We start from the raw sequence: 14146 nt of genomic DNA on the forward strand, positions 1-14146 counted from the left end.
AAAATTATTTAATATGACCGATGAACAAAACATTTCTTCGGGAAATATATTTTGAATTTATGCAATAACTTATCGTCGTGAACTAGAAATTTGACTTCTCCATTAAAATTTAAAATTTTTTCAGATTGTGGAATGTAAGAGTTCTCAAAAAATATCAACCAAAACTTTGATTTCCTCCACAAAAGCGACTTATGTTCAATATCAGTTCAAAAGAAATTTTTTATAACTATTACACCTACCTCGTTGTAACCCCATTAGCTTTAAGTCGTAGATAATAGTCAGTTCCTTGATGTGGTGGCACTCTTAAATCTTTGGAACCAATTTGAAGAAGAGTTGGTGCTTTAACTTTATGTGCATGGACGATTGGAGATACTTTTCTCATTGTACTCAAAATATTATTATCGATTTCACCTTTCTGTGAATATTCTTTACCGGCTTCAATATAACACCTGAAAATAAATTAAATAAATGACGACAGGAAATATGTATTTTGATTATTTTTTTTTTCTTATCAAAGACTACAGTATGTAATGAATTCATAGTTGAAAAACTGGTATCATGAGGATTTTCAGATAATTTAATGAATTGTTTAGAATCCTATGTGACAAACAGAACCATGATGGTAAGATGTAATGGTATAAATTCCGATAGTCAGAACGTGAAACTTGGTGTACCACAGAGTTCAGTTTTTGTTTGTTGTTTTTGCTGTATGTCAATGACCTTCCACAGTACATATTGGATGTCCATATAATCATGTGTTATTGTGAAGTTTTTTCCATATCGTTACTACAGTGGAGTAAAAGTTTTAGGCACCCATTGAATCCAAAGTGGGACACAATATCGAAAGTGTGTTCAAATCTCAAAAAAATATATTATGCAATCAAACAAATGAAACGACATAATTTAGAAAAGTCTAGTCTACTTGCTATATACAGTGCGGACGTAAATAATCCTTCCTCTTAACTTTCGAATGACACAAGATATCAGAGTCTGACAAAATTTATATTAAAAGGAATCATGTTTAATAAAAAAAGCTAATAATGTGACGTCATTTGTCAGCGGGAAGGGGCTATCCACTTTTTTTAAACGAAAAGGGGTGTATTGCGACATTTGGAATGAAAGATATTTCAATTCTCTATATAATAACTTTCACTTTTTTTAATTTCAATAACCAGTTGCGAAGTTATTGATATTTTAATTTGGGACTAAGAATTTCGTAACTCTGCCACCCTATGTTGTATTTTTTGAAATGAATGTTCAGTGAAAAGATAAATGATTTAATAATATATTTTACAATAGATAAGTGTTAACTTCAAGGGCATAAAACGATATAATTTATTTGAACCTAGTTTTTGTTTATTTTGTACATAAAAATATCATTTGAGCAAATTTTCAAAATGTTCTCCTTGAACCCCTGACAGTAAAACAATCTATTTTCAACATTTTGGAATGTTTCTGGGGTAATGCTAGCACAAGTTTCGGTAATTATGTCTTTAAGTTCCAGTATTATCTCAAGTTTAGTAACATAAACTTATGATTTAATATAGCTCCAAAGAAAAAAATCGAAAGAGGTCAAATCCGGTGAATGAGTAGGGCATTCTAACGAACCCTGCTTACCAATCCACATAACAGAGTATCCACCAAGTAATCAAACGATCAGACATTAAATTACAAAACAACATTCTTCTGTCCGGGCCATCTTCATTTAATTCATGAAATATCTTCAGTTTATAGGGATGAAACTAATGCATTTTTTGACGGTGGTTGTTGAGATATCATTCTGTTGTGGACTGCAGGTAGTTATTCACTACTGACGATTTCTATCTGTTTTTCGTTCAATATAGATTTTCATTCAGCTCCTCAAGCTCTAACTACACTTCCAGTTATTTGAAAATGTTCAACCAATTCCATGAGATATTTTCGACATATCAGATTCTCAGAAAATCTTACATTGAAGACCCTTTCTGCCTCATGAAAATCACAGCCGGCCGTGTCGCCTAAAGATCTGGCGCCAACCCTTTTTGAGAATTTGAAACTGAATCAAAATCAAATCAAAATTAAATCAAGTATCAACAGTGACAGCTGTCAAGCTGACACAATACCATTTAGCATTTAAAAAAGCAGTTAAAACATTGCTTCTTTCTAAGGCTTACTATAGTATTGGCGAATTTCTCTCGGACCATCTCGACTGAATGGGTTCATGCGGCATGACATATTCAATTTTTATAACTACAATTGTTTTAATTTTTGTAATTCTGACTTTTGTTGTATTTTTTTTTTTTTTTTTTTTTTTTTTTTTTTTTTTTTTTTTTTTTTTTCTGATTGATTCGGCCGTTACTTGATGAAGATCCATAGTAATTTCACAAACTACACTTAAACGATTTGATCTCCACTAACTTTATTGAAAATAATCATAACATGTTTCGCTAAAACATTAGCTTTTTCAAATGATTAATACATCCAAGCATCCTTACATTCATATTTATATACTACAGGTAACCACAATCGAGACTACCTGTAAGAAATTACCTGAATCTCTACATCACATACCTGCTCGATTATGCTTACCTAAAGCAAATTGCCTACCATCTACATCAATAATAATTCTTTATGGGTTTTTAAGAAAACAAGTTCAATAATGGTGATCTATTCAAATCTAATTGGTCATTCATTAGAATATTTGAATTTTTAAGTTTATTAATTTCCATTGCTTCTAAATGATTCAGTTTGAAACCTTTATTTTCAATGTGCAAAATTTCGAATTCTTCATTAAAGATGTGATTTTCTTCTAGAAGATGATTTGAATACGTTGAATTTGTTTTCTTGTTTACATAGCTCTTATGATGTTCCTGGATTCGATTCCTAAATGTCCTGCCAGTTTGACCAATATATACCTTAGGGCACGTTCCACACTTTAATTTATATACCCCTGATTTCTCGAATTTAGATGTCTTATCTTTATTATTTTTAACTAGCTTTCCCAACGTATTACTTGTTCTATATGCAATTTTAATATCTCTATTTCTCAAAAATGAAGCCACTTTTTCCGTTGGTTGTCCAAAATAGGTTAAAGCTCTATAATTTTGATTATCTACCTTATCAATGGGAAAAACGTCTCGCATCGCTTTTGTGTAGACTTTCTTGGCAAGTATTTTGTTTATTAATTCGGCTTTAAACCCATTGTTTACCGCAATTTACTTGATGATATTGAGTTCTTTATCAAAATTATCTATTGAAAGAGGAACATTGACTAATCTATGAATCATGCTATTATAAGCTGATACTTTGTGTTGATACGGATGGGTAGAATCGTAATGTATCGTAATATCCGTATAGGACGGTTTGTGATAAATTGAAAAATCATGTTTGTTGTTCCTCCTACTAATTGTTAGGTCCAAAAAATTGATTGAGTTGTCTGTTTCTATTTCAATAGTGAATTTAATGTTCTCATGAATTTTGTTAATATCCCGATGAAAAGTATCTAATTGCCTCTTAGTACCTGTAAAACATACCAAAACGTCATCCACATATCTATGCCAATACAAGAAATTCTTAATCAAAGGATGTTTAAAGATTGACTTCTCTAGATTATCCATGAAAATTTCTGCAAGTAATGGGCTTAATGGATTTCCCATAATTAAACCTTTTGAGGAGGAATAAATATTGTTGTTGAATTGAAAATAATTTTGGTTGAGACATAATGACAGAAGGTCAATTATTTCTCGTTTTATGACTGGGTTCACTCTATTTTTATCTAATAATTCTATTACTAAAGTAATAGTATCATCTGGAGGTATACTGGGAAATAGATTCTGCACATCAAAGGATAGTAATTTTGCGTTGTCTGGTAGAGATAAGTTCTCTATTTTATTGATTAAGTCATATGAGTTCCGTAGACTAAATTTTGGTTGGAAGTTACTATGGTTTAAGATGATATTGATAAGCCTTTCTGATAATTTCACTGATGGTGCATTTGAAAAAGCTAATGTTTTAGCGAAACATGTTATGATTATTTTCAATAAAGTTAGTGGAGATCAAATCGTTTAAGTGTAGTTTGTGAAATTACTATGGATCTTCATCAAGTAACGGCCGAATCAATCAGAAAATTAAAGGAAGCTACGACTAGTTTCTTGGCCTTGTGGTACTTCAAGTTAATTCTTCGGTGTGCCATAACTAATCAGAATATTTGGTTTTTTAACATTTGCATCAAGAAAGAAGTGTTTCCAAGATTCATCCAACTGAAAACATCAAATAAAAGCCAAGCAGCGCAAGATGGCATAAAAACAGGAAAAATGAAATGGATGAAAGAAGTGCGAAAACGGGAATATAGCAAGAGGGACAACGCAAATATATATCTTAAGGTAGTACATACGGAATTACTTCATAGGTGTCATAATATAGAATTCGATATTTTAGATGTTAGAGTAAGAGAACAAGTAAATCAAATCATTCATAAAAAGTACTGCATTCAAAAGAAAAAACTAAATTCACTAATAGCACAGAAACCATCTCTATCTATTAGAAACAATTTCTCGAATCATAAATTTTATGACAGGTTCATAAATTTATCGAAAGTTCAGTTCACAGACATGGAAAATGGGTTGATAGAAAAAGGTTTCAAATACAACATTGGACATAAAAATAGCACTAACAACTTTGAAATTTTGGGAATAGAAACTGAAATGGCATTAGGAGGGACATTGAATAACATTAATAACAAACATTTGGCGTCACATATCATAAAGTCAGAATTTCTGAAAGAAGGTACTTTTACGAATGAATTGAAACTTGTTAAATCAATACGTAGTAAAATTAACGAAAATAATGTTATATTAACTAGAGCAGATAAAGGCAATACTGTAGTTGCTATTGATCGAAAGGACTATGTCAACGGAACCCTTGATTTCTTGAATTTAGGAAATTTTGAAACGCTGAAACGTGATCCAACTAATTTATTTCAAAGACAAGTGAAAGATTTTTTGAAAAATTCTAACATACTTTTTACAGAAAGGGAAAAGTTCAAATTAACATTGATGAACCCCCAAATGCCAAAATTATATTCACTCATAAAACTGCACAAACAGGGTTATCCAATTAGACCAGTGGTTTCCTTTGTCACTGCACCATCAGTGAAATTATCAGAAAGGCTTATCAATATCATCTTAAACCATAGTAACTTCCAACCAAAATTTAGTCTACGGAACTCATATGACTTAATCAATAAAATAGAGAACTTATCTCTACCAGACAACGCAAAATTACTATCCTTTGATGTGCAGAATCTATTTCCCAGTATACCTCCAGATGATACTATTACTTTAGTAATAGAATTATTAGATAAAAATAGAGTGAACCCAGTCATAAAACGAGAAATAATTGACCTTCTGTCATTATGTCTCAACCAAAATTATTTTCAATTCAACAACAATATTTATTCCTCCTCAAAAGGTTTAATTATGGGAAATCCATTAAGCCCATTACTTGCAGAAATTTTCATGGATAATCTAGAGAAGTCAATCTTTAAACATCCTTTGATTAAGAATTTCTTGTATTGGCATAGATATGTGGATGACGTTTTGGTATGTTTTACAGGTACTAAGAGGCAATTAGATACTTTTCATCGGGATATTAACAAAATTCATGAGAACATTAAATTCACTATTGAAATAGAAACAGACAACTCAATCAATTTTTTGGACCTAACAATTAGTAGGAGGAACAACAAACATGATTTTTCAATTTATCACAAACCGTCCTATACGGATATTACGATACATTACGATTCTACCCATCCGTATCAACACAAAGTATCAGCTTATAATAGCATGATTCATAGATTAGTCAATGTTCCTCTTTCAATAGATAATTTTGATAAAGAACTCAATATCATCAAGCAAATTGCGGTAAACAATGGGTTTAAAGCCGAATTAATAAACAAAATACTTGCCAAGAAAGTCTACACAAAAGCGATGCGAGACGTTTTTCCCATTGATAAGGTAGATAATCAAAATTATAGAGCTTTAACCTATTTTGGACAACCAACGGAAAAAGTGGCTTCATTTTTGAGAAATAGAGATATTAAAATTGCATATAGAACAAGTAATACGTTGGGAAAGCTAGTTAAAAATAATAAAGATAAGACATCTAAATTCGAGAAATCAGGGGTATATAAATTAAAGTGTGGAACGTGCCCTAAGGTATATATTGGTCAAACTGGCAGGACATTTAGGAATCGAATCCAGGAACATCATAAGAGCTATGTAAACAAGAAAACAAATTCAACGTATTCAAATCATCTTCTAGAAGAAAATCACATCTTTAATGAAGAATTCGAAATTTTGCACATTGAAAATAAAGGTTTCAAACTGAATCATTTAGAAGCAATGGAAATTAATAAACTTAAAAATTCAAATATTCTAATGAATGACCAATTAGATTTGAATAGATCACCATTATTGAACTTGTTTTCTTAAAAACCCATAAAGAATTATTATTGATGTAGATGGTAGGCAATTTGCTTTAGGTAAGCATAATCGAGCAAGTATGTGATGTAGAGATTCAGGTAATTTCTTACAGGTAGTCTCGATTGTGGTTACCTGTAGTATATAAATATGAATGTAAGGATGCTTGGATGTATTAATCATTTGAAAAAGCTAATGTTTTAGCGAAACATGTTATGATTATTTTCAATAAAGTTAGTGGAGATCAAATCGTTTAAGTGTAGTTTGTGAAATTTGTTGTATACATTTTTATTGTATTATTTTTATCTACTGATCTACAATTTTATCGTTTGATGTGATTTTTATGTGCTTAATACTGACCTACCCTATACGTTTGTCAACGTCTTTGAGGATGAACAATAATAATAATAATAATAATAATAATTATTATTATTATTATTATTACCCTCTGTTACTAGGGCAACATGGTATGAATTCTTATCTACATAGTCGATCCCAAAAAAATCCTCAATCAGATCATAAACAGAAATGTGCTTTTTAGTCAAATACTTTGGTTCAATTTTATTCTAAATATGATTGATTTCCGTGAAAAATTTATTTCTCTTACATATTACAAACTTTGTGTAACCTGTGATAACTATTAATCAATTCTCTTTTGGTTGCAAAATTATGAATTATCATTTTTTCCATCAACAATTCATAAACCGATGACTCTGCAACCGGTTATCCAAATTCAAAACAGTGAAGGTAGTTGTGTAGAGAATTGAAATACTCTTCAGCAAATGGTCACAAGATCCTACTTTCTATATAAAAAAAAAAAGTTGAAAGCGCCCTCTCCGTGGCGAGTGATGTCACTTATGAAGAAATACTAAAAATAATTCTTTTTCATAAAAATTTTGTCCAACTTTGATATATTGACAGGTTCGAATGTTGAATATTATGGTCTGGGGTAGAGCAAGAAACTTTTCAAGTGTTTATAGCTGAGAAGCGAATACTACGTCTAATTTTTTCTGTCAAATTTCAAGACAGCTGTCGAGCCATCTTTACAAATCAGGTAGACTTAACCACTTTATGGTTCCAAGGTATATGAACATAATCTCATCATAGGCTTCAGTAACCTCTAAAGTAGTCGTCAAAGATACAGCCCGCGGGTCGTAGTAATACCGCGATCGTAATGTGTCACAGAAAGAAACGCGTGTCCTATGCAAAATCTGATCACGGAATTCAACAATCGTGTTGAAGACTTCCACAAAATGAATGAAATGGAATTCCCAATTTCTAACAATTCATTCAATTTTGAAGCTTTATGAGCACCAGTTCATTTGCAAATGGAGTTGATAGATCTTCAAATCGAACAGTATTTTGAAAGAATAATTTTAAGAGGTGAACTCTCTTAAATTTTATACACAATATTTCAAGAGTTTGGATAAATACCCGGAATTGAAAAAGCATGCAGCACGCATTCTGTGCATGTTTGGTAGTACCTATTTATGCGAGCAGATGTTTTCCATCATGAAAATAAATAAGAACAAACATTGCACAAGACTTACGAATGAACATCTCCAATCAATTCTTAAAATAATTACAACTAATATGATATCCGACATCAATGAGCTTGTAAAAAACAAGAGATGTCAGGTATCTGGATCCTCGAGCTCAAAATAATTACCTTCTTTTATAACTTTGATATGACTTTTAACAACCGTATAATTTATATTACTGGAGCTTTTTCCCAACACCAAACCATTATTTCAACACCTCGACACGTGTTTCAATCACCAAGTGATCATCTTCAAGAGGAAGATCTTCCTCGTTTCGAGGTGTTAAAATAACGGTTTGGTGTTGGGGAAAACTCCAGTAGTATTCATTACTACACCAAAGGTTCCAAACAGTGCATCACAAACCGTATAATTAAATGAATAAAATGTTATAGTAATTCAGAACATTTTTTATTGGAATTTGGCCCGCCTACACATTCTAAATTTAATATATGGCCCTCTGCAAAAGTGAGTTTGACACCTCTGCTCTAGAGAATCCTAAAACACATAATGTCATTTTATAAAAAGTCCCCCAATTATAATGTCATCACATTTTATAACTGAATACCATATGGGGTGAAACTAACAAGAAGCAATGAAGGATTTCAAAATAAAGTAAAAATCTTGTTGATAAAGAGATGTTACTACAGTTACAATGATTGTTTGAATAACAGCTTTTAGTCATATGTTTTATATAACTGAACTTGAATATATTTTGGCTATGTCACATAAACTTTATTTTATATTCTTTCACACCCATTTAAATTGACTTACCATATATACTTGATGTATCAAAAAATGATGAATAAACATTATTATTATTATTATGACTATGTCTACATAAATTATACAATATATACAGGGTGTTGATTTGAAAAATTCCCACCTTTAATATCTCCCCACGCTAAATTAATATTTTTAACCCTCATTGGTTCGACCCAATGTTACTCTTTTAATATCAAATAGGAAAGGAGGGTCAAGTTGCACATCATCATTTTGAAGGACGTTCAATTCTCTTTCCACCGGTATCTTGTTTCATTATTTTTTAATGAGCAGTTCCGAAAAATACAGTTCTAAACTTACAGAAGCAATTAAAACTTGCCTGCCCTAAGGTGCATGGTTTTCAGGTTATTATTCAAATATTATTGTAGTGACTTTCCTATTAATGGATAGAAGAGTAGGTGACATCGTTTCAATACTTGACTAACAGGAATGAATCTAGACTACAGATGTGAGTTATTTGTTGGTTAGTTTACGTTTACAAAAAAAACTTGTCAAATTGCAATAAACAAATTTCAACCATCTCTTAACGTACTATCTGATAAACTGTTCGAAATATTCCCCATTCTGCTCTAAACAGTACTAAAGCCTGTTTCTTAACTACTCTTGAACACTTCTTAAAGCTTCAAGACTTGACTGGCATGCTGCTGTAATTCATCGTTCAAGTTTATCAATATCAGCAGGTTGTATCTTATAAACAACGGATTTGAGTGTCCTCAAAAAAAATCTGAATGAGTTAAATCTGAAGATCTCGGAGGCCACCCAATTATTCCCCTCCTGCTATGGGAATCGTTCGTTTAACGACTGTCGCACAGGACGAAAATAATGAGGTGGAATACCATCCTGCTGGAAATGAAACAGATCCTCCTTTAACATTAAATTACCGTCTGCATCAATTTGAGTTTCTAGCTTGTGAGTTATAAGTGGATCAATAATCTCTTTGAGCATATCTAGGTACAGATTGCCTGTCACGTCTTTTTCAATAAATAAAGGACAAATAATGTCATTTACAAGAAAAACGGCTCAAACATTGACTTTTCGTGGGTGTTGTGTATGTTCTTCTCGAAAAATGTGAAAGTTTTGTCCCTTCAAAAGCCATTTTTTGGATGGCAATAACATTGCTATTCAAAAAAAAAGAGGATTATCACTGAAGCAGATATTTAACAAAATATTAGGGATCGCATTGACTCAATGAATCATGGTTTCACAAAATTCTATTCTTTTATTATAATCATCCTCTTGAAGCTCGTTAATAATCTGCATCCTATATATGACATTTATGTATTTTCAGTGCCTTTCTTAATTTCCTGTGACAATCCCGTCTGTTCTGCTACTGATCGTGAGGAGCTAGAGTACGTTGGGGTTTTATTTCTTTTTTTATTGTTCACTGAACCGGTTTTGAAAAACTTTGTCACCAAAACAAGCACATACCGGTGACCTACATTACAATTTGGATATCTTTCATCAAATGGAAATGCCGCCATGGTTTTCGAAGAGTGTAAACCAATTTCACAATTTATACACTTATTAAAGGTATCACTGAACAACAAATTAAACAAATTAAAATAGGAAACTTTTTTCCAATATAATTGATCTTGTAGGTCTTACCGTTTCCGAGATAGCAATAGTGGGATCAGCTGTTGTGCAGGGTAAATGATAACAATTCACTCTCCCATTTGATAACTTCATTTTGAATTATACATATATTAAATAACATACATACCTGAATATCAAAATTACTCACCAGTCTGGAATATCAGAAATTATGCTCATAGATGCAACATCAATCACTGGATTTCTTGCTACGACAACTTTGAATTTCTCTGGATACTGTCCACTAAGATGCGCTACTAAAAAACCTCCATGAGAACCACCTGCTAGTGCTAAGGCATTGGGATTTAGCCATGAAAATTTGGATAAAGCTACATCAGTGGCGATAATACAGTCTTGAACATCAGCTGTGCCGATTTTACCTGGAAGGAAATCCACACTTTTTTGCCCAGCTCCTAACGAACCTCTGTAATTGATCAAAAGAACAGCATATCCTAAAAAAATGAAAATGACCATATGATTGATGTGATTTGCCCAGATTTTCTTTCATTATTTAGTTCACAAAACAGCAACAGGTGTTTCCTTAGGAAGCTATTATATAGTAGAAGTCTTTATTCAGAAAAATGTGACCCTAATATACAATATATTAGTAATACAATACTGAAACACATGTTGAAGTTTTGCAAATGGTTTTATATGAAAATCTGACAGTAAAGTATTATTGAATACGTTTATTTATTCTATTTTCAATTGTTAATTTGCAGTTATAACGAATATTTCTTACCAAATGATAAAAATAAAGCAGATTCCAAAAACAAATTATTAGCAAATGCACTATGTGGTCCACCATGAGGCCAAACTATCAATGGTACCGATTTATCATTACCACTTTTTGGACCAAGATAAATTGCGTTGAAGGCAACTAAAATTGGTTGAAGATGAAAAATACAATCAGTCAATGACCAAAATTCATACCAAATTCATCTCCATCAGCTTTCAAATCCAAATATTTATAACAACAATGTTCCAAACCAGGAACTGTTTCGCTATGAGTAAGATCAATCCAAGAAATGTTAGATTCAGAGCCGACTTCTGGTAATTTTCCTATTATCAGTTTGTCAGGTTTCAAGAAGTGTCTTCGGACAGCTAATACTATATCATCGAAAACATCAAGAATTATCTGACTTCCATCATCAAAATCTAGATGGGTTATACTAGAATTATCTGAAAAAAGCTGATTTATGATTTCGCTTATTCATCAATAGAAAGCAAAAATAAATTATAACATTCATCTCACATTGATAGCCAATAAAATAAGGATACATGCAGTAAAACTTACATGAATATTTAAATATAAATTAAGGATGTCTTAACTTTTTGATTGAAATTGAACTTGAAGTTTTTGGTCTCAAAAACTTACCAATATTTATCACATAGGAATTGATGGTGTACTTTTGATTAGTGTTGACCAATAACCTTCTTCCACTTGCCCAAGGTCTCTTGAGAAAACCAGTATTATACAACCCATAGAATATTTTTTCATCATTTATTTTCAGCTCAGTGTCAACCATATCAACAATTACTTTCGCAGCTGACTAAAAAATATTCGAATATTAGTAAGTTCACGTCGTTAAAAAAAGCATACAAGTAAACAATGGCATATTTTTGAATCACTTATTTTCTGTTAGGAAAATAAATTATAGTATAATAATAATATAATATATAGGGTGTTGCCCTACGCTCCGGGGGATATTGAATCCGTTGTGGGGAACGAGAAGTGTCTAATTTATTGGAACTATTCGTTCCCCACCCTCAAGCTCATACAAGCTAATAAGCTTGAACAAAACGATATTTGACTTGGAGTTTTCAGCTTCTGGCGAGACAAATATTGTCAGAAAAGAGGAAAAACGGATAAAATATCGATATTTTCTCTTCGAACTCCACAGACTCTATCCAGATCACTCTGTCAAGATGGTTGTTCTGATTATTGGAGTCCTTGGTGGAATGATGCCCTCTCTACTCTCGAATCTTAAAATCATACTGGCTTGCCACACTAAGGCAGAAATCTTAGCCGCACAGATGCAGAAGGCTGTCATTCTTGGCTCACTGCGCTTGCTCAGGGCACATGATTCTCGGACCCAATGATCACTTACCCCACGGTGTGGGGAGTGGTCATTGGTTGATAATGCTGGCGCGCCCTCCCGAATGTATTGGGGATTAGGGGGAAAGGGCCTGACCAGCGCACACTACGATGAAAACAAAAATTCTCTGATCACCCTAATGAAGCAATAATAGAGTATTGACACCTAAGTGAATATTTGTATTGTGCAAGTCTATTATATTTGCAGATTTCAAATTAGGCTTATCTCAAATAATAAAATGGCTTATGATTAATATTAATACATAGTGATAACTTCATATGCATATGTCAATGAAGAATGTAAATGTTGCAATAATTTATTTATTCAGAATTTTTAGAAAAATGTGATAATTATGGAAAATATTTTTGATAGAACACTAAATTTCTTGAAAGTTTTTATCTCTTTTATACTGGAAGGAAGAAGGTTGAATGCTTTAGCTGAAGTATTTATTAAAAATCTGTGAACTATATTTTTGTTGCAGTTGGGAATTCTTGAGTGATGATTCACTATATAAAGTAGTGTTGTCTGATAACGTTTTGTTTTCCTATATATTATTTTTAAAATATAATTTTGAAGGACATTTAGTTTTTGTAGTGCATTTTTGTATATTCCACCACATACTAGAATACCATAACGAATATGTGATTCAGCCAGTGATTTGTAAATCGATAAATGGAGGTTTTTAGAAAGAATCTCTCATAATTGATAAAATGTATATATAAGCTTTCTCACTTTATTTGTTAGATAGCCAATATGGTTACCCATTTTAAGTTTTTATCTATTATATAAGTACTTTATTTCTTTCATCTCTGTAATTTTTGAAGGTTGCTCTATTAACTTCTGTTATAGAGAATTAAATGTATATAGTGTATTTTCTTGACATTCAGGGTTAATTGGTACTTATCCAACTAGCTTTTGGTAATTTCCATATTTCTTTGCAGAAGATATTTTATCTCAGTCCAGGTGTTGCCATTGAACAGCATGACGGTATCATCTGCATAAGATATTACTTTTGCATTTGTTGATGAGGATGATAATGCGTTAATGTATGTTAAGAAGAGAATAGTTCCAAGTACAGTGCCCTGAGGTACTCCTAATTTTATAGTTCTTGAATCACTTATGCTTTTATTCAGTTTAACTATTTGTGTTCTATCTAAGAGATAACTGCGAAAGACATTCCATACTGTTCCTCATACTCCAAAACATTCCAGTATATGGAGGAGCTTTTCATGATTCACAGTATCAAATGCTTTTGCTGAATAAAAAACACTGCGATACATTTCTTATTAGCATCTAATTTTTCAGTTACTTCTGTTGGGACCGAGCACATTACATCAGTGGTAGGTTTATCATTTCTAAATCCATACTGCTGTTGGGAGATGATATTGTTTGAGTTTTGAAAGAGTATTAATCGATCTTTCAAACATTTCTCCATTATTTTCCAAAATTATTGATAATGGGTCTGTAATTACATGTATCAGTTTTATCCCCAGATTTGTAAATGGGTGATACAAAAGATAATGCAATGGCACAATGTTTATTTGGAATATGAGATTGAATATATGTACTAAAGGTGTGAGAATATATAAATGAGTTTTTTTATGATATCAGTAGATATGAACTTTCTGCAGGATTTGGAGCAGAAAAATTATGGCAAAAATGTAACTTGTTGAAG

At 31.8% G+C, this 14146-nt stretch overlaps 1 protein-coding gene across 4 annotated transcripts in view; it reads right to left on the bottom strand.

Annotated features, from left to right (window-relative positions):
• Positions 1 to 14146, bottom strand: part of LOC111512446 (acylamino-acid-releasing enzyme) — a 79486-nt gene that overhangs the window by 5025 nt on the left and 60315 nt on the right. For all 4 annotated transcript variants that reach the window (XM_074183803.1, XM_074183802.1, XM_023168565.2 and 1 more), the window contains exons 8-12: positions 11751 to 11925; positions 11306 to 11554; positions 11115 to 11252; positions 10524 to 10824; positions 240 to 449 (exon numbers count right to left, since the gene is read on the bottom strand). In XM_074183803.1, the coding sequence (XP_074039904.1) occupies positions 240 to 449; positions 10524 to 10824; positions 11115 to 11252; positions 11306 to 11554; positions 11751 to 11925 (1073 nt within the window). The remainder of the gene's footprint in view (positions 1 to 239; positions 450 to 10523; positions 10825 to 11114; positions 11253 to 11305; positions 11555 to 11750; positions 11926 to 14146) is intronic.

This window comes from Leptinotarsa decemlineata, unplaced genomic scaffold (assembly GCF_025532065.1).
Source record: "Leptinotarsa decemlineata unplaced genomic scaffold, Ldec_3_MD MMD2_tig00026345_RagTag_RagTag, whole genome shotgun sequence".
Classification (NCBI taxonomy): Eukaryota; Metazoa; Arthropoda; class Insecta; order Coleoptera; family Chrysomelidae; genus Leptinotarsa; species Leptinotarsa decemlineata.